Genomic DNA, 25,457 nt, shown 5'->3' with positions numbered 1-25,457 from the left:
AGCAGCTTTGTAACGAAAATTTTCGATCAGCCAATTATTTTTTCGCAACGAAACGATTTGTAAAATATGAAACTTAAACCATAAGAATTTATATTATTAAAAACATAATATCGATTCTTCATAAGAAATGATAATGTGTTTACAACGACGCGAGATAACATTGGAAAATAATCACTGATATGAAAATCGAGACGCCAAGAGGGGAGCGAAGATGATGGCGACCCACGGGGTCGACCGTTTCGTCTTCAGTTTGTTATTTCTTATTGTTGAGCTGACAAGTCAAGCTGTTCGTTCGTACATGATGCGGCGAATGGATCGAACAGTAAGCATGACCCTGCGAAGATCCAGGAGAGATTCAGACCTCGTACTGTCGCATTTCGGTCATCTCAAGGAACATCTCTTCAAGTTCCTCGTCATAGGTGATTACGGTGTCGGTGAGTTATCACAATCGATAAAAAGAATCCGCAATTTATACGTATAATATTGTTGATACTTGAGAAATATAATTTTTTTTCCAAGTGATAAGAGAAAGAAAAACATCACAAGAAAATATCCGATAATCTTTCCATTATCCATTCTGATTTTATCGATTATTCGATAGTTAATTTTGTAAACACATTTATCTAATTGCAAACTTTAAGGAATTTCTTTATGCAATCTGGAATTTTTTTTATCGTATGTTATAAATACAATATTTTAGAAATATTTTGTAAAATCGCTTTTATACACATAATTATGCGGACTCGCAAAATTTATAATTTTATTTAAATTTTCACAGGCTTTTTTCTTTATTTCAGGGAAAACTGCGCTGGTCAGAAGATATACGGAAGGTAAAAATTATTTGCAATTTCTTATTTTCTGCCGATTTCTTGTCGATCAGACTTGTTTTCGTGCAAAAATATCTCATTATTAAAAAGTAGACGTAGAATGTAGATCGCGATTGCAAATAAGAGGATCGGGAGAGAGGATATTATAAAAACATGCGTTTAAAAAGAGAGATAGAAATGAGAAATATGCGCGCAAGCCGGCTTATCCGCTCTAAAAACACGTGCTGTCAAACTGTCAACTTGCAGCTGCGACCACGATACTACATCTGCGTCACTAACATAAAATCTACGTACATCATCGATGTCATTGCACACTATCGAAACTGTCATTTCCAGGGAAGTTTTCCTCGAATTACAAGATTACCATAGGCGCTGATTTTGCAATAAAAACGCTCGATTGGGATCCGAACACTAAAATAAACTTGCAGCTATGGTATGGCTATCTCTCGACATATAATTTATCTATTTTATTATTTTATTGCCTTGTTTTTGGTATCTATACTTGCGAAGTCTCTTTGAAATTTTTCATATCTTACAAACAAAAAAAAACAAGGAAGAAAATTTTATTTCGAATATTTCAGGGACATCGCCGGTCACGAGAGATTTGGATATATGACGAGGGTCTATTATAAATACGCGTAAATATGACTTTATTACGGCTCTTATCACATCGGATTTAGTCGGCGTTTTTGTGCGTATATAATCTCTATATTAAAAATATATTTATTATAAAATAAATAATTTATATGCACTTTGATCTCTATAATGGTACGCTTTGTCGAGACAGTAAAACTAGTACGACTATATCCCTTGAACGATCGATTGAAAATTTCAAATCAATGACCGACTTCTTTGTTCATTGATTTAACTTGCGTCAAACACGCAGGGTGGCCGCGGCTCTCGTATTTGACATTTCGCGCGCGGCGACCTTTCAATCGATGAAGAAGTGGCTGTGCGATCTCAGGGAAAAGATCACGCTGCCGGATGGCTCGGATATACCGGTCGTTCTTTTGGCGAACAAGTGCGACATTTCGGTCGCCGTGACCAACGAGCAGATCTCCAAGTTTTGCAAGGAGAACAAGATAAACGCCTGGTACGCGACTTCCGCGAAAAATAATACCAATGTCGGTGGGTATAGAATTCCGATCTATTGGAAACTTGTACCCGTAAATCATCTCTTCTTTCAATTTTTATATATTCTTAAAAAATGTTTTTCAATATAATAATTATTTTTTAATATATTTTTTAATATAATAATTATTTCAATATTTTTATATTATATATATTTCTATTAGAAGGAAAAGAGATGGATTTAATCTGGGAAAAGGATATATACATTTAATTGCGGTGTAAAATGTTTCATTCGAAAACTCTGCATAATTAAAAATGAAATCTATGATTAATTAGTCGAAATAAGTAAGTCGAGAACTAATTGCACTATTATATAAAATTTTCAGATATAGCGATGCGTTATTTGGTGGAGAAAGTATTATCCGCGAAAATCGACAATGGTGTACGCGATTCGATTCGATTACAACGTGAGAGTTTGTTGAAACATGAAAAAATTGGTTGCTGCAAATAGAGCACAAAATGGATAGATATTTTAAGACTTTAAGATCATTCAAAGATGCGCATAAACAAAGCACAATGAACGATGAAACAAATAATCGAAAAATCTTCGAACATAATCATGCGAAAGATTTCATATGGAAAAGTGGAACTGTAATTATTTTATTGAAATATTTATATATTAAAGATTTATATACAACATTTATTGTTTTATACATTAATCTTTGCCGTTTTATTATACATTTTACTATTGACTGCATTAATGTCCTTTTCCTTAAATTTACACATCTCCTGATGATGATAATCATATATGAAAAATAGCCATAATAATATATATTATTAGTAATTACTAATTAAATTAATCGTATCTGAAGAGTGACACAACTTCTAGTAAAGATAATTTTCTGAATTTTCTGAAATACTTCGTGTATTTGTAACGTCTCGTAAATATCTTTGTTATCAACGTCAGTTACGTATATATTAACAAGTTTTTTTATCTATTATATATAACAGATAATATATTATCAGGAATTTAAGTCGGTATTTAAGTGCCAGTCGAGGCAAGTGATAATGAAACGAGTGTCTGAGGTAGAGTTAGGTTGACAGAGAATAAAGTGTGTCACGTCATTGCAGTAACGAGCAATAGCTCGTAGAATGTTGTTTACATTTCTGTGCTGCTCGCGATACAAATAATATATATATATATATATATAATTGCCATTTTTAAACGTGTATTCGATATACATCATTATAATTTGGCGTGAAGTTCAAGATACAAATTAAATTGTTCGAAAAATCTTTGTATTTAAAAGCAAATAGAGTGAACATGGCATGTACTAATTATAACGTCGTAGAAACTGGTGAGTATGAAGGAAAGTTAAAAATACATTATTAATAAAATACAGTTAAGTTGTATTTATAAATTCATATATGAAATGTGTATTAATTCGTGTATTATATTTTACGGATCAAAAAAAAATCACAAATGATATCAAGAAGAAAAGAATCCCAAATCCTAAATTATAAATGCATATATTTTAATACGTAACAGTATAGAATTTTTTAAATTCCGCGATATAAAAAATATAAGACTACTAAAAAATCTTCATATATATACATAAAGTATGATATTATTTAAATGATAATAAATTCCCATTAAATGTTTCAATCTTAATAATTTTTTTTAATGCAAAGACAGAAGTCTTACAATATTGAAAGTTATTTTTTTGTTTAAACATTTATTATATTACATCTTATGATGCAGTGCTAGGAAGTATATCATTGTCCAAACTCGGTAAAACGTTAACGCACGAACATCTGGCAGTCGATTTTCGTAATTTTTACGTATCACCACCGAAGCATATTGATAAACATTTCTCCAAAAATAGTCTGCATCTCGCTGATATCGGATATATCAGACAATATCCGTAAGTTGAATCAAAATATAACTTTTTGCAATAGATATCGAAATCATAATATTACGACTAATCTTAAATAAAAAGTATTCATTGGTACACATGATGATGAAAGGCTTTAAATTTTAAATGTTAATATCGATCGATATATTATAAAAAGAATTATATTATTATATTAATAGCATTCTTTAACGAGATAATAAAATGCATATGTATTATGTAATTTGTTTTTGTTTATTCTGAAAAAAATTTTGAAATATACTAATATCTTGTTGGATATGCATTTTCTTAATTTAAAACGTTTTCACTTTAAACTTAGCAAAGATAACATTTCTCTGTCTATAAATTTACGATATACAACAAAGTTTGACGCAAGAGATGATAATCTTCATAATTTCTATAGACTTTTATAATTATATCAGTGATCAAACTACTTGAATAAATGTTGTTAATACATGATAAATGATTAATACACTAAATATATTGATTCAGATATAGCAGCTTGAATAATTTGAAGTTTTATGACGTGGAGCAAGCTGTCAGTACAGATGTAAAATTATTCAAAGAAGCTGGTGGTGGAACCATCGTGGAGAACAGCAACCATGGTTTGAAACGCGACATTCCTTTAATGAGAAATATTAGTAAGTCGATGGAAGTTAATGTAATCGCTGGAACTGGTATGTATTATTATTATTATAACTTGCATATTATTATTATTATTATTTCTAAATGTTATATACATAATATTTTCGCACTTTGACAGGATATTATGTCGCCAGTTCGCAAACTGACTCAACCCTCAACACGACGAAGGAAAACATGTACAATCTCATGTATAAAGAATTGGAAGAAAGTTGCGTGGATTGTCCCAAGGAACTGCAGGTAAAGGCTGGATTTATCGGAGAAGTCGGCAGTACTTGGCCGATCGAAGGTACGCATTAGCTTGCTAAATATTTTTTCGTTTATTATTTTTATTTATTAGAGTAAAATATATATGTATATATCCAGATATGTTGAGAAAACAAAGCGCGGAAAATGCAATTAAAACGAGCAGATTTTATATGTATATATAATTTAGACTACGATATTTTTGCGTTGTAAAAAGGAAATCTCGTTTATTAATAAAATAAGTATGGTTGATTAATTAATAATAAATCTGAAAATAAGATTATATCTTAAAATATTTCTGTATCTATAATTAGACTTTGAAAAACGTGCCATTCGTGCGACTGGCGAACTTCAAGCTCAATTACGTTGTTCTGTGAGCTTTCATCCCGGAAGGGATGCGTCTGCACCTGCAGAGATCATGCGAATCTATCAAGAGGCTGGTGGAGATCCTACCAGAGCCATCATGTCTCACATTGATCGTAAGATTTATGAGAGAACGTCTCTCATTATTTTTTTTTAGTTAGATCACAATATATCAAAAATATTTCTTTGCAAATGATTTTGCATTAATTTAAAAAATTTAATAGGTACGTTAATCAACAAGGAGCGTCTCCTGGAATTCGCCGACGATAACAAGTGTTATATCCAGTTTGATCTATTTGGTACCGAATGTTCTTTCTATCAACTGAATCCATCGGTTGATATGCCATCGGATGCACAGCGTATCAAACGTATTGCACGTCTGAAAAAGGAAGGAAAACTGCATCGTGTTCTGATGAGTCACGACATTCATACGAAGCATAGATTAGTAAGTATTTGTTAATATCTTTATTTAATTTTACATAATAAATTTAATTATTTATAATTTTGCTAATTAATTTTAATTTTATTAAACACATTTCTCGTAATATTTTATTAATTTTATTTTATAGAATTAAATAATAAGTTATTTAAATTAAAATTAGAGTTAAATTGAAGATTAAACACTTGAAATTATTTGATTTTTTAAGATACATTTCGGTGGTCATGGATATTCTCATATCGCGAATAATATTCTGCCAAACATGATAAATAATAAAGGTTTTACTACGGAAGACATTGAACTAATAACAGTTGAAAATCCGAAGAGATGGTTTACTCGGCAATAATTTACCTGCGGAACAAAAATTCATTTTTCTTTATAACTTTATAACACTGTATTTTCACGATTATTATTTGTAGATTACTACGACAATTTATTTTTATTATTGTTATATGAATTGCATTATATTTATAACATATAAAAATTGATATATCTATTAAATAAAAGGTAATTTTCCACATTTTTTCAGTCTTTTAAAATCACAAACGTGTACATATTTAATCTTCGAAACGTTTCTCATCGTTTATATGTCAACAAATAATTTATAATGTAAGATTTGCTATTTCATCATGCTAACAAAAAAGAAGGATAAGAAGATTATTCAATAATCTGCTGCAAAAATCATTCCTAACAATAAGACGTGATAGACTACGTCTCGATTGAGAAACTAGATAAAACAATTACTGTATTCTGAAATTACATCAAAGGCATTAATTTCAGGTACTATAACAAATGATATATATTTATTAAAAATTTAAATTAATAATTCGCACTTATTCGACATTAAAAATATACATTATATCAAAATCATAGATCAACAATCGCATATTTTAGGAATAGATTAAAAGATTTATTTGAATTTGTACCTTTTGTACTTAGTTTATAATTGTCATCAAAATAAATATTTTAGTGACCAATGTCAATTGTATATACATAACAAGCTTAACGAGAAGTATCGTTAAAACTATAACAAATATTTGGATTGAATACGCGATGTCACAATAGTTACGGTCGCCCTAAATGTTAGATATTACAGTTGTATCGGCGCGTTATTTACAAGACAAACTTAACATTAAGCTTAAATAATTTTAAAAAGTATATTTCAAATAAAATTTTAAAAAGTGTATTTAAATGATAACATTGTTATTTACCATTAAGCGTCGAGTATAAATATAATATACAATTAAATTACTGTGTAAACTCTTTGTTTTTTAACTAATGGAGAAAACTGTAAAAGATATAGAAAATATAACAAAAAAGATGAAATCTAGTAATATAACAGTTGGTAATTTTGTAGAAAGTGGTAAGAAAGTGTAAAGAAAAATTCTAAAATAGTTAAATAATATATAATGTAATAAATTATTTTTACAAATTTTCGAATTTTAATGTATTTTTCATGTAACAAATTTTTCAAGAATGGTATAAATCTTATACTTCTGTAAATCCGTTGAATATCACATCTTTATAATTCAAAAATATTATTTTTCATTTTTCGCATAATAATGTTGCTTATTGCAATCTTGGAATCATTAATGTGTGTATCTATCTTATAAATATTTATTATTTGCATCTTATTACATGTGTATAGTACAAGGACCCATAAGAGATTACCAACTCGGCACAACGTTAACACACGAGCATCTATTAAGTAACTATACCAAGTACTACACTGCAACTCCGACATTAGAATATGAATTTAGTTCTTCTTCTTCGTTACGAAATTTTGGATATGTTAAGCAGTATCCGTAAGTGAAATCAGAATATCTCTTGCAAATATATATGTTTCGCGTTAAATGTGCACGCTCTAAACTTCAAATTTGTAATATACGTTTCAACAATAAAGGTTTGTGTGTATACTAAAATGATATAAATGTAAATGATAAAAAAAATAATCATAACAGATCAATAATTTTTTGTTAATAACGTATTCTTCAATATAAAAGTAAAGTAAGTTCTTCAATATAAAAGTAATTTTAAATGTAACTTTGCAATTAAATAAATGTTTTACAAATGTTTTTGTAATGTTCATATAATATAAATTATTTTCATTAAAATTTAAATAAAATTTTTATTTATAATATATCAAATGATATATATATATAGATCTTATATAACACATGATTCGCGAAACATTCATCCATTCCGTCATATAAAACAACTTCATAATCTTTATTTATCTGATAATATAATAATAAAATAATTTTATAATAATTTTTCTAATAATTACATGTGCATTAATAAATAAACTATTAAATAAATATTGTTAAAAAGAATAAATATGTATATCTAATGAAAAACATTACAAATTAGATATAGCAATTTGTATAATCTGCGGCTTAATGACGAAGACGGATTAAATGCTCTCCTTGATGAAGTAACATTATTTAAACAATATAATGGTAATACTATTGTGGAGAAGAGCAGCACTTTAAATCGTCATATTGATTACTTGAAAGCACTTAGTGAGGCTACCAACGTTAATATAATCATTGGAACAGGTATGATTAAAAATGAAAAAATATGAAAATATTGAATCAATGTTTTTTGTTTAATAATTAAAAATAAATGGCTATTTGTGTGTTAAAAAATATAAATAAATAACTATATAATTCTTTAGCTAATTTTTAAAATAAACTTTAACTCAATGCGTGATTATATAGAAACATTAAAAATTGAAAATTGAAAATATGATAAATCATTTTTTCCCTGATATTTTCGCTAATAATAAATAGTAATTGCATGCGTAACTTCTACGCATTATTTATCAATGGTTTGTAATTTGAAAATTATAATTTTGAAATACATTAAAATTATTCAAAACTTATTAATCTTCAGAATGTGTTATTAAAATAAAATATATATGATAATTATATATAATATATATATATATATATATATATATATATATATATATATATATAACACTCTGCATAATAATTGATCTCATATTTTTAGAATCAAATTCTTATTCATAAATTGATAATTATCTTACATTAGCTAAAAAAGGATATTTTCATACTTTACATATAAATGTATGACTAACTGCGATTTTATGTATTACATCATTAATTATTTTCGCAACTTGATAGGATATTATATTACTGACACGAGAAATTTATTGACTTGCACTACGACTAGAGAGGAAATGTACAATCATATGTATAATGAATTGGAATTAGGATGCAAGAACCGTAACGATGTAAAGGCAGGATTTATCGCAGATGGCGGCAATATGCTTCTAGGTACATAGTTATAATTTATTTTAAAGTAATTGTGTTGCGAAATATCTCAGTCTCTCTCATTAATAAGATATATATAATTATTAATAAATCTAATTAAAATTATATATATTTTTAACAATTTTTCTTATATTTTTATTATATACAGTGACTTACAAAAATATGTTCGAACGGTGATTCATTTACAAATAGAATATAAGATTGCGTTCAAATATGAGATTCGTGAGCCATATTAACTATATATTATGTTTATTATCGTTTTGTTGTATGTATAATTTAGATTTCGAAATACGTGCTCTTCGTACGATTGGTGAGTTTCAAGAACAATATAGTTATCCCGTAAGTTTTCATCCCGGAAAGGACTCAAACGTCCCACTTCTCGAAATAATGCGGATTTATCAAGAGGCAGGTGGACACGCCACAAAATTTGTTATGTCCCACATCGATCGTAAGATCCATAGAATTTTTTTATTAATTAATTTTCAAGTAGCTCGCCTATATGGAAAATATCACTGATATATTAATTAAATATAAATTTAATAGGTACATTGACCACCAGGGAGGATCTTCACCAATTCGTCGACGAGACCAATTGTTACGTCCAATTTGATCAGTTTGGTGTCGAGTGTTCTTTCTATCAGTTAAATCCGTATACAGAGATACTGTCAGATGCACAAAGTATCAAATTTATCGCACTAATGAAGGAAGAGCAACAACTGCATCGAGTTCTCATGAGTCATGATATTCACACCAAACATAGACTGGTACGTATTTTGCAACATTTACACATTCAATTTTACATAATGAATTTAAACACTCATGCAATTTTGCTTTCATCTTATCTTTAATTTTATAATCTTATTTAATATACTTCTTGTCATTCCATTTTTTCCACGATCAAATAATAAATTATTTAAATTAAAATTGAAATTAACCTGATATTTAAGCAAAATCGATTATAAGCGATAAACGCTTGGAATTGTTCTATATTGATTTTTCAGACAGCTTTTGGCGGGCTTGGATATGTTCATATTACGAAAAATCTTGTGCCAATAATGTTAAAAAGGTATTTCGATGCAGAAGACATTCATAAGATAAGAGTTTTAAATCCTTGCAGGTGGCTTACCCAGGTTAAAATCTATAATCCATTTTCAGGATAAATTATATCAGGATATATTATACGTTTTTTCATACAAATAATAAAATGACGGAATTTCTGAAATGCATTGAAAAAAAATTTATTGAATTCAAATAAATATTTATTTCAATACTTCTATATAAATCATTTATTTAAAACAAATAATATTTATTTGATGTGAAAAAATATTTATTTGATGATAAGAAAATCTTTTTCAAAACAGATAAATATTTATTTGTTTCAAATAATCAAATGTAAATATTTATTTGTTTCAAGTAATTAAATGTAAAGGACTATTGAGATATTTATTTAAATTCAATAATTTTTTTCAGTGTGTATTTCTTTTATTAAATAACTCTTATTTGCAATAATGTTTTTCTTACTTTTGCTTTATAATAAGCATATTGCAAGTGTATTTTAAATATATATATATGAAACAATATAAAATTTATATTTTATTTACAAAATACAACAGTATATGGCAACCTTTGGTACAAATCAATACCCAGCTAAGGGCTATAACTATATGTGGCTATTTCACAAATGCCACGGAAAATAAATATGCATGCGCAACATTTATTTGATATTTATTGTATTATTTCGCTCTTTCGCGAAAGAATAATTTATAGAACGTATTATTCCATCATGCTGTGAACGTGATATGAAAATTATGCGAATTGGTTCGATAACACACAGTCACAAAGCTCGGTTTCTGCTTTCTCTCCTTTTTTTCTTCTATCTTCTTTTGATATCTTCTCGTTCCTTTTTATACTTTCCGTCTCAATTCATTACAGCTCCTCCTGGAATTGCGAATTTCTCACAGGATTCATAGCGATAGAGACCGTTGATACCATCGTTTTACTGAAGTCCTTCGAATAATCTGCAGTTGAAAACAAAATGCGAATGCATTTTTTGATAGAACTCGCATGTAATATTATACAAAAAAAAATACGTATAAAAGTTATATAGAAAAGTAGTATTATGAAATAATTAAAAAAGAAACTATATATATTGTATATATATATATATATTAATGTATAATATTGTAGCGTATTCGTAATTTATGAAAATTGAAAAAAAATAACTCAAACGTAAAAATAAATCAAAAATTTTTTATTATGTCAGCCAATTAAATTAATTGAATGAGTTAATTAAAAACAAGCAATGAAAAATAATATTTAAGCAAATTAAATCAACAATAATTTCAGCGATCTACAGCGAAAACAATTTTATTAATGTATGTTAATTCACAATTTTGTTAATTAAAGAGAATACAAAACTATTCGACGTCGTTCGCTCGTCGCTAAGCTCCAAAGAGGAGTTTTAAGAAGCTACTAGGCATAAGACGAGATCAATGAATAAGGGATGCGATTAGGGAATTGATTAGCGCGCGCACACACACATACTCTGGCCATAGATAGCGATACCAAAACGGCAATCGAACAAAGTAAGAAGCAAACTTGTGGTGCCCTTGACTTACGAAGTGGTCGCGCGCTCGGTCAGAGCTTGGTGAGTGTTACCGCGTGACGTTGCTCGAAGTTACCTTGGACGTAGTCCTGATGATGAGCCTGAAGACCACCACCCGGTGCGCTGCTGCCATATGGCGTCAAACTCGCCCTTATCCACGAGCAACCGATCGCACCAGCATACGCCTGTCTATACTGCTTGTTCATGATCACGTAGATGATCGGATTCACGCATGACGCGAAGTACAGCAGCAGGTATCCCAGAACGTGACATTCTGAAACAGTTGGGTGTTCAGCAATAACGGTGGAAGCGAACTACAGAAAATATATCGTTAAAAAAACATTGAGAAGAGAATTGAAGATCAGTATACGCAGATTATCGATTCATCATCAATGTACAGATAAATATATTCGTACCGGGACATCTGACCTCCGCATCGGCCACCTTGACGATGGTGATGGGCAGGTAGCACGCGAGGAAGCTGAGGAAGATCACCAGAACCATCTTCGTGATTCTCCACTCGCTGCGCTTCTGCTTGAGCTCCCTGATGTCCCTTCCAGGTGTATGAGGCGATTTTATCGGTTTACTATTTGGTGTGGTGTGCTTTCGCATTCGCGATTCTGATCTGCAATTGCATATTCCAATCAGTTACTGTCATGCAAAGATGATGGTAAAAAAATAAAAATCAAAAAAAGATATATGCAAAAAGTCTCGGAAATGTCAATTACTTGTGCACCACCCAGAATATCTTGGCGTAACAGCCGACAATCACCACACAAGGTATTAGGAATCCCATGACGAAGAGAAATGTCTTCGGGGTGTGACCATTACGATCCTTGACGATGGAGCAAGTTTCGAGATTGTTATCATAATCGAATTTACCTGATAAAAAGAATTAAGCCAACAAACGATAAATAATACGCGATAAAAATAACAATGTTTATCTTGCAAATAACTAAATAATATAAGATTTTGATTGATTATAAATTATAATAATAAAAATTACGACTCACCCCACACTCCTAACAACGTAGGTATTTGCATCCCGTAAGAGAACAGCCAGCAAAAAATTATCATCGCGGCGATCCAATATTTCTTATAAACTCTGCTATATATGGCGTGATGTGCTATCATAATGTATCTACACAAAATTGAGAATTTTTTTAATTTTACATTTTATTGCCCATTAATTTGTGAAGAAAAGGAGGCCATTTAGTCTCTTAAAGGCCAGAGCAAATTTAAAAGTGAATCAAAATAAATATTATCAAGTAGATTAAATATTTAAGCTTGAGAAGTCGAATAGAATATAGAGACACGTACCTGTTGATAGTGATAGCTGCTACAGACAGAAGACTCACACCGACGTTTCCGTACCTGAAGAAAGGCACGAAGACGCAGAAGAATCGGATGTCCGTCCAGCTGGCGTTGATGAATCTGATGGAATCGAACGGCAACACCAGCAGACAGAACACAAAGTCCGCGATGCACAAACTATTCCATTGACATAAGGTGAGTCATTTTTAATTGACATAAACATTAATGAAAAAAATCGCATTAAATAATCTTAACGTAGTCAGAAACTAGTTTTTTTTATGAATGACACGATATGCTTGTATGAGGTAATCACTAACACGCGAGAATGACTCATACTGTTGTATTAGCTCTTTAAATCAGCTATGCAAATCAGCTATTTAAAGAAATCTTTATCAATGAAATTAATAAAATAAACTTAAATATAAATTATTGTATACCTTATAATAAAAGCCGCTGCAACGTTGCGAACTTTGGGATATTTACATAAAGCAACGATCGTTAGTAGATTACCAGCTAAACCAATAAGCATGATGATGATCGCCACTACTGCTGCAAAAGTTCTCAAAGGTTTCGGGAATCTGCAACAGATAAATTAATGATAAAAAGAATTCTACTTTGTTTGTTGTAATTCTTTTTATTTAGAAATTAAATAATTTTAGATATAAACATTATATATTTTTTTAATTTACTAGACTATTACAAAGCGTGCATTATATACTCGCCATTTATTTCTATACGTCATATATTAAAAATATAAATAATTAAAAATTTCCAAATTAAAAAAAAATGTTTCCTCGAAACATAAAAATTTGGCGTAAAATGAATTTGATCAAGAAACTAATTGTGTGAATTAATTCACATAATTAGTTTCTTGATCAAATTAAGATATGTTATATTTTTAAATGAATGTTAGACTTTATATGTGATGTTGGCCCAACCATCAAAATTAATTTAAAATATAAGAAAATACAGAAAATATTTATAAAATGTTTCAAATATTTTGGGACGTCGTATTATAATAAATTAATTGTCAATGCCTGATATGTCACACAATCCTTTAATTAATAATTAATTTAGAAACAGCACATTCTGTGAGTTTATTCTATATCGCGTTATCATATTTTTTGCGACGATAATGAATTAATTTACTTTAGGTAGCACTCATGTTTTTTAAATGTATAATGTGCTATTGTTTATAACACGAGTTTAGTCAATCAAAATCTGTTGCATAAACAATCGGCGAATCTAATTATATTTTCGAATGTTGTAATCCATGAATTTATTTTTAATTTTAATTTGTACTGATAATCTGAAAGGAGGAAGAAGCCTAAGAGAGGCATTGAACTTTGACAATTTTATTGACAGTGTGATTGGGACGTTTCGAAAGTATACTTCAAAAAGATTAATAACATACCTTGAAAATTCCGCATCAACCATGGCGTTTTGCGTGGCGTTGTCCATGATATGGGGCAACCACGTATCCGTACCAGCCATACCGAAGGTATCGAGATTCTGATTCAACGATTCCATTTGGCCTCGACCGACCTTGAAGGCCTGCGACATTCACGAGTAAAAGATAGGAATTAATTATTCGATTTGTGTTCCACCTGTTCGGATGATGACTAAAGCAGATGACTAACAAGTCACGCGTAGCATAGTTTTCGGAGAACAAATATTTTTGATGGACGCAAAAAGAACCGAGACAAGGGTTTCTTAAATTAATATATGATCTATCGCTATCTATCGCTCAAGCGATTTGACTTGGAAATCAGAAAAACATCGTTCAGAGAGAACGAAATTGACACAAGTATATCTCGCGTTTTTTTTCATAATAATAGTATTTTATTATTAGTAGACGTGTTCTGAATTAATCATTATCGCAAGATAAAAATAGACAGATGTGGAATTTCCACTAAAATTACAGCACTCAAGGTAAAGCCGATCTGATGTAAAACGGATGCTACTTGTTTTACAATCATTTCCTGAATTGCGACAGAGAAACATGCGTTGGAGGGAATTAATATACCGTTCGTTATATTATAATTCATCTATTGACATTTTCATAGAAAGTTTCAATAATAGAAAAAATATAATAATAAATATAATTTCTAAATTATTAAAAAATGTTTAAATAAGTAGAAAAATTTTATAAGAATTATATTTGATTATATTATAATATATATTTGTGCATCTCATTAATATGTGCCTGAAGTTGCTGAAGACTTTGAAGAACTTTAGAACTCGCAATAGCGATTGTCTGATGTCGCGTGGGACGTTTGACATTTGCGTTATGCAAATAACGCGTGCGCGCAAGACGCATTAAGATAATTCCCCGAGGTGGACAATGACTGGAGAACAAACGTTACGTTAAGGAGACTGTAAGAATTCATTATTATTTATGGGCGCCACCGACGGAAACAGATCGTCTGGAGGATTTATAGAAGATAATACTCTAGACTCTAGACTTTAAACGCTCTTGGTGAACGCGATATCTCTCTCTGATTTTCGACATCCTTCAACGTGCTCGATTATATTTAAATACATTATGTTTGTTTGGAAAATTGTTTACTTTGAAACTGACTGATTTCGAAATTGAAGAATATTATGATTCACTATCTTTCAGATATTCGAATATCGACATTTAGGAATTTATAATTCATAATACTTGGTGTTATTTTTTGCTCTCTCTCTCTCTCTCTCTATCTCGTTCTCCAATCGTAGCCACGCGACACTAAATAGCTGCGACTATTAAACTACATATGACTATAAATCACTGGTACATGAGTCACTTAAGTTATCGAAACATATGCATAACACACAATATTACAAACTCAAAAGAAATAAGTATCAATTTCCTGTAATGTGATTATAATTCCTATATTATTACAAATTCTCTATCTAAATTAATTTTATTTAATTATATATATGAATGTGTGTATATAAAACCTAAATTTATATATAAATTTTATATTATATTTTCCTGCGTAATTTTATAAAAAAAAACTTACAAATTCAGAATTATGCAAATCGATTTATTGATCAGCGATTATAATTTATATGTAAACGCATGTTACAAAAAGTTACGTTCGATTTGGTAAACTGAGGTCAAACTGCAGTGCATTAACCCCGATTGAGTTTAATTAGGGGAAATTAACGGACACCCGGTACTAGACGTCCCCTCGGGACAAAAAAAGCGATGAAAGCCACGGAAGACATGGGAACGCACAAACGCGTCATGTCGGTTGTGTCGTTGTTTCGTTTTACATATCTTGTTATCAAATAGTTTAATATTATCGCGTATAAATAATTGATATTTTCTAATTTATATTTTTGAAATATATACTTCAAATTATATATTTAAGAAATATTACATTCTTAACACCATCATATTGTTATTAAAATAATATGTAGCAAAAGATTTATATGTTGGTTTAAGTGTTTTTCTATCTTCTTTTTTTTTAATTATTAACATTTTGAATTATTTATTATTATTATTATTATTACAACACAACAAGTTGATTCAGCGAGAGTAATCGAGCGTAATCGATTAATTCGAATCTGACAAATGACATGTTTAGCTGATTCAAGAAGGGCGTGTATTTGACTTTTATATCAGCCTCGATAAGCAAAGTTAATCGGTCGCACGTCAACGGAAGAAGATGCGAAACCGCGAACATTATTTTTTATTCCGTGGAAGTCCTCGGTGATGAACTGACGTCATCGAATGATTTCCGTGTTAATCACGCGGCGAACGGCAATGAATGAGTCAAGTTGAGTCACGGTGAAAGTACCTAGATCGGAGTCGATGCGTCGCCGACTGGTGTTTTGTTGTACGATCAAGTACTTTTCCGATTAACGCTCTTTAATTCTTTGTTTAAATGAATTTACATTTATCAGAGTCTGGTCGAGCGAGGTTTCGTACAGTCATCTCTGATATAAATCGATAGTATTGATAACGTTAACGATACCATATATCGTAATGTTTACCCAGCTTTGTATCTTTCTTCCCATTAAAAGAGACTGAATAAATATTTAATTAAATGAATCGCCGGCATTAAAATTAAATATAATATATACGAAACGCATTTTTTATATTAATATAATAAAATAAAATACACATAAATATGTGAACAATAATATGAATTTCTGTAATTTAAATTTGTTATGCGTTTTCTTGCAAATTTTTCATATTTTTTTATGGTGTAAATGACCAACATATATAAGTAGCTAATGCGAAAAGATAGTACAAACACATGGTTCGAGTGCAGATTGTTGAAAGTCGATCGAGACGCGACTACTACTCTCGTATCCCGCCCACGAGAGCACCACGTGGTGTGAATGTCAAACGTCTGCACTTACGGCACAAAACATGTGTTGTGCTATTTATATTGTGCATTTAGCTCTAAATACGCTAGTATGTATGTCGATATTAAACGTGCGCTTCATCGATTCTTTTGACAGATCTTTCTCATGAATTTTTATGTGACAAAATTTACAGAAACTTGTAACTTATTAAAAATTTTCTTAAAAGAAATATCATGAATTAAAAATTAACAGTAATTTAATAAAAGTTTTAGAATTTTAAAAAATGTATATTTTTCTACTTGAAATAATTAGTTAACTTTGAAATATTCAAATAATTGTTTCTCTATTTGATATCTTGTATATATAATATATTATAAGCTATATATGTATATAAAATTTAAGCTTGCTTCCAAGTGTGGGAAATATGTATTTGAAGATCTACTTTTACATTAATTCTTGGTATAGCCCGACTAATTAAATACTCCACCCGTCATAATTATCTCCATGTCACGTTTCTAAATTGCCTCGGGACCTCGCTATTTTTTGCCCTTTCTCAGTGTTGGTCCCTCAGAATCCGGCAGACCAACTTGACATCGACAGAATTCACACAAATGAAAAATATAAATTACGATTTTTTGAAGAATCAATTCTTCAAATATTTGAATAATTATTTCTCACATGCTTTTTCTATTTCTTCTTTCAAAGAAAAAAAAACTGGCCAATTAAATTCTATAGAAATCGCTCTTGTTTCGTGAAGTTAAATTCATGTATTAAGATCTATCTGAAGAAGAAGAATATCTAAGAGGAAGAGAATAAAAGAGTGATAATTGTATCACTTACCACTCGTTCGAATCTTGTTACTTTAAACCAGTCATAAGTCCGTCAATGAGATAGATAATGGAGAGGCGGAAAGACCTTTGTTGACAGAAGAATATGATCGAGGAATGTGAGAATATTCAATGTCCTTCCGTTTCAATGCGCGTCCTTGCGTATGTCCTCCTCATCAGACACGATTGAAATCACTTTACAAAGTACCAGACTGAGACTTATTTAAGCGTTGTTTCTTTGGAAAAAAAAATTCGATAATTTTTATCGCTCGTCTAATTATAGTTGATATTCTAATCGACTAGAAAATTGATTTAATATCTCTTTGATCTGTCATTAAAAAATAATTAAATAATTTTCTTTTTTTCTACTTTTTATTGTGTCTCTTTTTCCAATTTTATTATAATAATTTAACTTCGCCAAAATTGACTGAACTTTATAGAATTCTGTCTGATATCTTCCTCTTATAAAAAGATAACTCTTGATACCTTTGAACAAGTCGTCGAATTTTGCTGCTCACGAAATGATTTGTTCAAATTTGTTATTATTCACAAAAATTCACTTATTTTAATTATATATTATTTTAAGAATTTTTTATTTAAAGTCTTTTCATCTTTATTCTAAATTGCACGATATCTGTCAGACAATTACGATTTCCTTGTAACTATTCGCGATGTAACTTTCAACTGTTTAATTCTTCACGAACCATACCGTCTCTCCGGGAGTCTTATTGTATTTTTTTTTTAATTTTTGTTATTTTACGAAATGACACTTATCGCACGTGGCGACTCACGAATTTCGACTGCGCGCGATCGACTCTCCCGGGGACCAGAGTCACAACTCGGGGACCACTGACGCGAATACCGCGTATGCGTCAGCGTCACCGTGGATAGACTGCTTAGCCAGCATTCCGTCAGATTGTACACACGCTAGATACGGGCCCCGTGGGTAGGCGTCCGGGAGAAGGAGATGACGAAGAAAGAGCGTGAATGCGGGGGAGAGCGGCTCGATGACGATGTGCGACAGCACATCTGCACCCAAGATCTGGGGACCCAGTTGACCCTTTCGCTGTGACACACCGTGGTGCTCCTTTTTAAATTGCGCGGAATGTGCTGCAATTGCAATACGTCATGTTCTTTTGTGTGTTGCGTAATCAGAACAAGAGCGATATGTAGATTGCGAGCAACCTTGATCGCGATCGTTCATTTTTTTTAAATTTTGTTCAATAATTTAAAATATGTCTATATATAAAAGATATTATAATATAAAACAATTCAGTCTTAATTCTATTTCTGTCAAATAGAAAGTTAAAAGATTTCGAGATAAGATCATTATTTTAATCTGTAAAGTGATTTCTATTTTGACATGGAATTTTAATTAAAGATACATATTATAAAACCTGTTAATAATATTGCAAATAATTAGGTAGAAGAAAAAGTATTTTATATTCGGTATATATTGCGTAATTAAAAATTTGGCAAATTCGCGTAAGAGGAACTTGTGCTGGAATAACCGCGAGCCGATAAGATCGTTGCTCTTAATATCGCGTACATGGTATTTATTACTTAAGCAACCGAAGATATGGCGAGAGTGAATTAGACTTAACAAAGTGGAACCGACCGGCCGTATTAATTGGAATGACTAAATCGAACCTCTCGCTGGATTCACACAGAGGCGACCCGCATCCAGCCGCCTACGATTGTTCGAAATTAATATGGTCTTCTCGAATCTCTCGCTGTTTTAATTTATATTTTACACACGCTATTCTGTGTTAAGAGCGTCGGAAATACAATGGATTTATTTCGGTCAAATGTAATATTAATTAATTTATATATGTATAATATTAGTAATATGATTGTATATGTATACGGTGTCCTAGATTTACCGGATGTTCTTCCGGCACGCCACAGATATGCTGGATGAGAAATTGAAAATATCAATAGCCATATAATAATTAGACATTGAGAATTAAAAACTTGTGAATTTATGATAAATAAAAAAATTCTATTAATTTAAAATTAAGATATATTCAGAAAACGCTATTAATAATTCTTGCAACATCTATTTTTAATAACATTTTCCTAGTCTTTTCCAGGTGCAAGCAATTAAGAGAGACATCGACATTCCCTGAATTCGGACAAATAGCGAACCGGAGAAACGCACTTCCGACTCGCTCGCTTCCGTTCGCGGACGTTCGTACACAGCTGGAGATTCCCCTCGCGTTGGGAGAGACTACTACTAACAAAATGCAATTATTTTTAAAAAGGATGTAGGGACACAGGCGCGCGCTGCAGCGCGTTTCCAGGGGACGGTACGCTCCGATCAGACACGTAGGTGCTCTATCTAGTAGACCATAAGTGCCATATCGACGAGATGGGGACGACATGGGGCTGGCTGGCCCCGTTTAACACTTTCGCTATCGCGTTGTCGGGAGCGACGTGCTGCAAATTGTTTATAATAGGATTGATGATCGGTGCCCTCATTCGGTATCCGTTTGATTTTCTAAAATATGATTGATATTTCTTATAATAAGTGTCATATCTCAAAAAGGGATTGCTATGATAATATATCTTTCACTTAGATAAATGTTCAGTATTTTTTTAATTTAAAATAATTGAAAGTATAATACAAAAGATAAAAATTCGAGAGTATATTTGGAGTAATTTACATTAAAGTAAAGTATGTTTAATAATTAATATAAGAATTAATGGAAATAAATAACAAGATTGGAGACGTCGAAGCCGCTCTGTACAAAGGCGATCTTCTTTTAAGTTGACGCAGCTGAATCGATCTACAGAAGGAGAAACTCCCCCGATATCGCGAGGGAGGAGTCGAATTTAGCGCAGACGCGACTTCGATGAAAAGTGCATATACTCTTGTGTACGCGAATCTTGCTAATAATTCCGCCAGTATATTCGCAAATTTTGCCAGACGCGCTTTATTCTGTTTCACCACATCGTTTCCGACACACAATTCTATTCTATGCCTTTACTGCTATAAATTTTGAAAGATAAAGAGTAATTTTCATAAAAGGGTGCTTTTTCGTTAAATTTTCGTTATCCCCTCTATCACACTGCTGAAAAATTGCAACAAAGTGATTGCAGGCAAAGTTTATAGAGTCTCCAGAAGAGACAAATCTCGTCTGCGATGTCAAGGCCAAGATGAGGGACAAGAAGAAGAACGGACTAACGTTATACCGATATCAAAAGCAATGAGAAAAAGTTTTGAAGCACTACTTCATTGATTGTCATCGATAAATTAGAAATGTATTTCTCATTTTCATAAACGTAAGTGCAGCTTACTTTTAAAAAAATTAATGAAAACTTGATAATAATTCTCTCTTATTAAAAAGCTAAAAGAAAAATTATTTTGTAAAATACTTGCCATATATTATATTCGTTATATATATTTGCGGATGGTCTAATATATATACTAGCCTATAATTTGCATGTAAATGCTCTGTTGTTCCGCAACGATTCGCTGAAGACTATGTCAGCTGACCATCAGTGATCCGCGGGACCATGAATTCGAAACATGGAAACGTCTGAAAGTTTACCCTCAGACGAAAGAGTTTATCGTCTCGGGTGATGAAAATAGATCTCTCAGTTTCTCTTTTCGACGCTCCGTCTGTCGTCGAAAGAAAAAAAAAACGATGGCTCCAACACGCGTATACGCACAAGTGACGCACAGATAGTTTGTGCGTTAAATTCGCGCCTCCGGAATGGCAAAATGCACATATCAGTTCTTAAGCGGGCTTCGTGAAGTGTAACTTAAATTAAACGAGAAAGCATAAATAAGATAAAATAAATACACACGCGTCTTTCCAAAGATATAGATATAGATATGTGTGATCAAATGAATAATTTGCGTGATTTGAGTTTTGAAATTTGATTTGAAAATAAGATCATTTAAACATACTCTCGATTATAGAATGAAGAAATATCATCCAGATTTTACAAAGTCTACACGGTAGATCAAATAAAAACCTACGTGAAAAGTCTCGATATTATGTATATTATTATCGAGATCATTATCTCGCAAATGGCAAAATGAAAAAATTGTCATGATTCTGTACCTACGGCCCTGACGACTACTGGCATCCATAGACGTGCTCGGCGAGAGTTTAACTTTCTTTCAGATGCTGGAGTACTGGTGGATGGCGAACAACGAAACTGAACGCAATGGTAGCAATGACGTGGTGATCGAAGAGATGCTGCAGGATCCAGGGTCGGTGATCCTCTTCGTCGGCTATCCACGGTGGCTGCTATACTTCGCCGCCACTTGTTGTATTCTCTTCATGCTGATCGGCATCCCGGGAAATCTCATCACGGTGATCGCGTTGTTTCGCACCAAAAAGGTCTGTAATTAGAGCTATAATATTAATAGTATGTAATAATATTACGATAATATATTTAAAAAAATAAATAATAAAAAAATTTGTCTAAAAGCGACTCGAGCTAAAAGTTGATTGATTGAGTCGATATATAATTTTCATGTAACTTCGATGATATCAAGATGATTCTAATTGTAAGATAATGATATTAGAGTTGATATTCTAGAAAATATATGTTCTCCGAAATGTCTGTCTACATGAAACACAATAATATGCTTTCATAGAAAAACTATTTCGCGATTTTCATGACTTGTACACGAAAAGGGGCTTAAAATACATCATAATAAATTTGTATTATATTCCAGACGTGTACCAGTTACTTGAGTTTCCGGTACTACTTACGCGCAAAATCTTAAAAGCCGTCCACACAAGTGGTTTACCTCGAGTTATTATACCTCTTTCGTCCTACAAGACGTTAATCTCAGCAACAATGAGTAAGGACGTTAAATTGAACAGAATATTTCTCAATTGAACGTACTTGATTCATACTTTTTTCAAGAGATATAAATTCTATATAAATTTTTTATATAAATTCTATATAAATTTTAAATATAGCTTTTATTCCAAAAAAGCATTGTTTCGGATTATAATAAGAAAGAATTATTTCATTGCGCAACAAAATGCAATATTTTATTTCTGGCAAATAATCGAAAATGTGACACAAGCCGATGAACGGAGGTCGTCGGCACGATTCTATAACAAACGAGCCCTGCCAGCAAAGTCAACCATCAATGGGTTAAATTTGGAGTCGATTACGCGGAACTGCGTGCATACACAATCGTTGTGTTTGCACGACGGTTCACGTACTTCTCTGTGATATAACCGACTAGTTGGAATTAAATCACGTCTCCATCAATTTTAGCGTGTTTGCTTCGTGGAATTTGAAATAGTTTATTCGGCGAGCTACGCAAGTTAATTTTCACGTCTGACAAACTCGTCGTATTATTTCGTCTATCAATAAATACACATTAATCATAATTGATAATCAGATAATTTTATACGCGATTTGTAAATATATTTTGAACACGATATAATAGATCTGTTAAATATTTACGTGTGTATGCACGAAAATTATTATATAATTTTATTATATTACCTATAATTCTTCATTTAATTATTTTGTAACATTTTAATTTCGTTGCAGCTAAAGAACGCCACCGCGGTCTTCATTATGAATCTGTCAATATCAGATTTGATGTTTTGCTGCTTCAATCTACCACTCGCAACTTCCACATTCTGGCACAGTTCGTGGTTGTACGGACCGCTTCTCTGTCGGTTGTTTCCGCTCTTGAGATACGGCCTCGTTGCAGTCAGCCTCTTCAGCGTTCTCGCAATCACGATCAATCGCTACATCATGATCAGCCATCCCGGTCTCTACCCTACGTAAGTAGGAATCCCCCCTTTCCTCTTTTGCTGTATAGATAAAATGTAATATTTTCTATAATTATTTTAAACATTTATTTTAAACACTACATTTAAATGACAAATTATTATTGCACAAAAAATTGATAAAATAAAAAAATAGACTTAAAAAACATATTATTATTAAATTTTTCACTTTTTTTTTAATGGTTTTACATATTACTTTTATTTTTAGATTGTATAAAACGAAATATTTGATACCGATGGTCCTGGCGATATGGATCGTCGCTTTCGGTCTGCTGATCGTCACGTGGTTTGAGCAATTCGGACGTTTTGGTTTGGATCCCGCTATCGGATCCTGCTCGATCCTGCCGGATGTAAACGGACGAAGCCCGAAGGAATTTCTCTTCGTTCTTGCATTTCTAATACCTTGCCTCGCTATTATCGTTTGCTACGCCAGGATCTTCTATATCGTTCGCGAAACTGCCTCGAAGAGCAGGGGCAAGATCCTCAGTGTGGAACCTATGGAAATCAGTTATGACGTAAGATATAATTATTTAGGCGAGAAGATTTAATGTTGATGCAAAAAAATTAATCAAGAGAATATACTATATCATATTGACGTTTAAATCGTTCTTAATCGTAGTCATTATTTTGCAGCAACAATCTACGTCCATGAAAAATCAGGAGCAAGAGCTGTCTATTCTTTGCACTCCTTCGTCGATGCGAACGATTTATCTCAATACGGATGAAGAAATGGATCTCGAGCCATCGACATCCATTAATGAGGATTCTTCCTGCTCTAAGCAGTCGATTCACGATCGACAAAAAACAGATTGCACGATGAGAACACATACAGACAATTCAACGACGATTATCAGCCTCGATCCAAACTTCAACAATAACGCTCTTCACGTGGACGCATCGGAGGATATATCGTTCGTTGATGACGATCGCGAAGAATCTGACCTCACGGAAATGAAGCTGTTTCTGAACAGAAATCAGAATGAATCGAAGTCGTCGAGAAACTCTTGCGGGAGACTGGAGAGATTGACCAGCCGAGCATCCTTCATCGTCGAGTCCTCGCTGCAGAGACTCGCCGGCAATCGTTCTGATTGGCCGGAAGTCCTGGTGGATTCCACGCATTTGCCTGCGAGAAAGGCCTTTCGCAGGGAGTCAAAGTTCAAGAGCATCAGTAAGATGCGCAACGGTGGCGAATCCGTCCTGGCGCCTAAGATGTCCGCTAAGGATCGGAAGCTGCTGCAGATGATCCTCGTGATATTCGCGTCGTTCTTAGTGTGCTATCTCCCAATCACCATCACGAAGCTCTTCCACGATGCAATCGATTGGCGGGGCTTCAACATCGCTGGCTACATACTCATCTACCTGACGACCTGCATCAACCCCGTCATCTACGTCGTGATGAGTTCCGAGTACAGGAGCGCGTATAAATATGTGTTGCTGTGTAAAGGTGAGCAGATGGCGAGCAAGAGGAGACTGCCGGGTTTGCTGATGTTCAGTTGAACTCGTATATGATTAATTATGCAGATAAATGGTAAATATAATAGATAAATAATGTATAATTTTTATATGTTTGTTATATTACAACTGTATATTTTATCTGTAATATATCTGTTATGTTATATTTGTAATAGATAAATAATAGATATATAATTTATGTTTGTTATATTATTTATTGTATAGTCAACATTGAAGAAATTCAGATTGTTGGCGCTTATCAATGATTTCCTCTTTGTAATCATGAAGTAATACCATTCGAGGATAGCTAATCCCTTTTAGACAGTTGAAATTGTCAACTTATTGTTAATACAAAGAGTGCAGATTTTTAACGT

General features: G+C 31.9%; 5 protein-coding genes across 10 annotated transcripts; 4 read left to right on the top strand and 1 right to left on the bottom strand.

The window, feature by feature from the left end:
- Positions 1 to 15: 15 nt before the first annotated feature.
- Positions 16 to 2,597, top strand: LOC145937564 (ras-related protein Rab-32-like). Its single transcript, XM_083040684.1, has 6 exons — positions 16 to 434; positions 798 to 830; positions 1,164 to 1,260; positions 1,409 to 1,465; positions 1,714 to 1,955; positions 2,285 to 2,597. The coding sequence occupies exons 1-6, from the start codon at positions 212 to 214 to the stop codon at positions 2,407 to 2,409; spliced, it is 777 nt and encodes a 258-aa protein (XP_082896810.1). The 5' UTR covers positions 16 to 211; the 3' UTR covers positions 2,410 to 2,597.
- Positions 2,598 to 2,984: 387 nt separating this feature from the next.
- On the top strand, positions 2,985 to 6,021 carry LOC145937556 (phosphotriesterase-related protein-like). Its single transcript, XM_083040672.1, has 7 exons — positions 2,985 to 3,256; positions 3,661 to 3,823; positions 4,304 to 4,488; positions 4,575 to 4,742; positions 5,014 to 5,178; positions 5,287 to 5,507; positions 5,710 to 6,021. Exons 1-7 carry the CDS (start codon positions 3,223 to 3,225, stop codon positions 5,845 to 5,847), a joined length of 1,074 nt encoding a protein of 357 aa, XP_082896798.1. The 5' UTR covers positions 2,985 to 3,222; the 3' UTR covers positions 5,848 to 6,021.
- A 154-nt stretch (positions 6,022 to 6,175) lies between these two features.
- On the top strand, positions 6,176 to 10,298 carry LOC145937558 (phosphotriesterase-related protein-like). 2 transcript variants are annotated; one of them, XM_083040675.1, is made up of 7 exons: positions 6,176 to 6,864; positions 7,150 to 7,306; positions 7,872 to 8,059; positions 8,651 to 8,803; positions 9,081 to 9,248; positions 9,344 to 9,564; positions 9,802 to 10,298. In XM_083040675.1, the coding sequence occupies exons 1-7, from the start codon at positions 6,780 to 6,782 to the stop codon at positions 9,958 to 9,960; spliced, it is 1,131 nt and encodes a 376-aa protein (XP_082896801.1). In that variant the 5' UTR covers positions 6,176 to 6,779; the 3' UTR covers positions 9,961 to 10,298. The 2 variants fall into 2 exon arrangements, with proteins under 2 accessions (XP_082896801.1, XP_082896800.1); XM_083040674.1 differs by lacking the exon at positions 6,176 to 6,864 and having other exon boundaries at positions 6,877 to 7,306; positions 9,802 to 9,866; positions 9,956 to 10,297.
- Positions 10,299 to 10,380: 82 nt separating this feature from the next.
- Positions 10,381 to 18,752, bottom strand: Moody (G-protein coupled receptor moody). 4 transcript variants are annotated; one of them, XM_083040670.1, is made up of 10 exons: positions 18,338 to 18,752; positions 17,865 to 18,087; positions 14,134 to 14,273; positions 13,157 to 13,297; positions 12,726 to 12,896; positions 12,419 to 12,546; positions 12,134 to 12,287; positions 11,822 to 12,030; positions 11,419 to 11,679; positions 10,381 to 10,818 (listed from the first exon to the last, which is right to left on the bottom strand). In XM_083040670.1, exons 3-9 carry the CDS (start codon positions 14,247 to 14,249, stop codon positions 11,438 to 11,440), a joined length of 1,161 nt encoding a protein of 386 aa, XP_082896796.1. In that variant the 5' UTR covers positions 14,250 to 14,273; positions 17,865 to 18,087; positions 18,338 to 18,752; the 3' UTR covers positions 10,381 to 10,818; positions 11,419 to 11,437. The 4 variants fall into 4 exon arrangements, with proteins under 4 accessions (XP_082896796.1, XP_082896792.1, XP_082896794.1 ...); XM_083040666.1 differs by having other exon boundaries at positions 11,482 to 11,679; XM_083040668.1 differs by having other exon boundaries at positions 11,482 to 11,679; positions 17,865 to 18,063.
- Positions 18,753 to 18,893: 141 nt separating this feature from the next.
- Positions 18,894 to 25,301, top strand: LOC145937546 (G-protein coupled receptor moody). 2 transcript variants are annotated; one of them, XM_083040644.1, is made up of 6 exons: positions 18,894 to 19,661; positions 19,935 to 21,136; positions 21,988 to 22,206; positions 23,387 to 23,625; positions 23,840 to 24,146; positions 24,265 to 25,301. In XM_083040644.1, the coding sequence occupies exons 3-6, from the start codon at positions 21,988 to 21,990 to the stop codon at positions 25,126 to 25,128; spliced, it is 1,629 nt and encodes a 542-aa protein (XP_082896770.1). In that variant the 5' UTR covers positions 18,894 to 19,661; positions 19,935 to 21,136; the 3' UTR covers positions 25,129 to 25,301. The 2 variants fall into 2 exon arrangements, with proteins under 2 accessions (XP_082896770.1, XP_082896771.1); XM_083040645.1 differs by lacking the exon at positions 18,894 to 19,661 and having other exon boundaries at positions 20,172 to 20,179.
- The last annotated feature ends 156 nt before the right edge of the window (positions 25,302 to 25,457 follow it).

The sequence above is a fragment of the Prenolepis imparis genome, unplaced genomic scaffold (assembly GCF_030444845.1).
Source record: "Prenolepis imparis isolate NDT839.2.m4 unplaced genomic scaffold, iyPreImpa1.0 SCAF_6, whole genome shotgun sequence".
NCBI lineage: Eukaryota > Metazoa > Arthropoda > Insecta > Hymenoptera > Formicidae > Prenolepis > Prenolepis imparis.
Note: the sequence above shows the minus strand (reverse complement) of the source record. Positions and strands in the feature narration are given on the sequence as shown.

Bases quoted from the DNA above. Each gene is read 5' to 3' on its own strand.
- LOC145937564 (XM_083040684.1), top strand. From the start codon at position 212: ATGATGGCGACCCACGGGGTCGACCGTTTCGTCTTCAGTTTGTTATTT. The intron at 435-797 runs GTGAGTTATCAC...TCTTTATTTCAG, and splicing joins CATAGGTGATTACGGTGTCG to GGAAAACTGCGCTGGTCAGA. The intron at 831-1,163 runs GTAAAAATTATT...TGTCATTTCCAG, and splicing joins GGTCAGAAGATATACGGAAG to GGAAGTTTTCCTCGAATTAC.
- LOC145937556 (XM_083040672.1), top strand. From the start codon at position 3,223: ATGGCATGTACTAATTATAACGTCGTAGAAACTG. The intron at 5,179-5,286 runs GTAAGATTTATG...AAAATTTAATAG, and splicing joins CATCATGTCTCACATTGATC to GTACGTTAATCAACAAGGAG. The intron at 5,508-5,709 runs GTAAGTATTTGT...TGATTTTTTAAG, and splicing joins TTCATACGAAGCATAGATTA to ATACATTTCGGTGGTCATGG.
- LOC145937558 (XM_083040675.1), top strand. From the start codon at position 6,780: ATGGAGAAAACTGTAAAAGATATAGAAAATATAACAAAAAAGATGAAA. The intron at 7,307-7,871 runs GTAAGTGAAATC...ATTACAAATTAG, and splicing joins GGATATGTTAAGCAGTATCC to ATATAGCAATTTGTATAATC. The intron at 9,565-9,801 runs GTACGTATTTTG...TTGATTTTTCAG, and splicing joins TTCACACCAAACATAGACTG to ACAGCTTTTGGCGGGCTTGG.
- Moody (XM_083040666.1), bottom strand. From the start codon at position 14,249: ATGGAATCGTTGAATCAGAATCTCGATACCTTCGGTATGGCTGGTACG. The intron at 12,031-12,133 runs GTAATTGACATT...ATGCAATTGCAG, and splicing joins ATATTCTGGGTGGTGCACAA to ATCAGAATCGCGAATGCGAA. The intron at 11,680-11,821 runs GTACGAATATAT...CAACTGTTTCAG, and splicing joins TGCGGAGGTCAGATGTCCCG to AATGTCACGTTCTGGGATAC.
- LOC145937546 (XM_083040644.1), top strand. From the start codon at position 21,988: ATGCTGGAGTACTGGTGGATGGCGAACAACGAAACTGAACGCAATGGT. The intron at 23,626-23,839 runs GTAAGTAGGAAT...TTTTATTTTTAG, and splicing joins CATCCCGGTCTCTACCCTAC to ATTGTATAAAACGAAATATT. The intron at 24,147-24,264 runs GTAAGATATAAT...ATTATTTTGCAG, and splicing joins CTATGGAAATCAGTTATGAC to CAACAATCTACGTCCATGAA.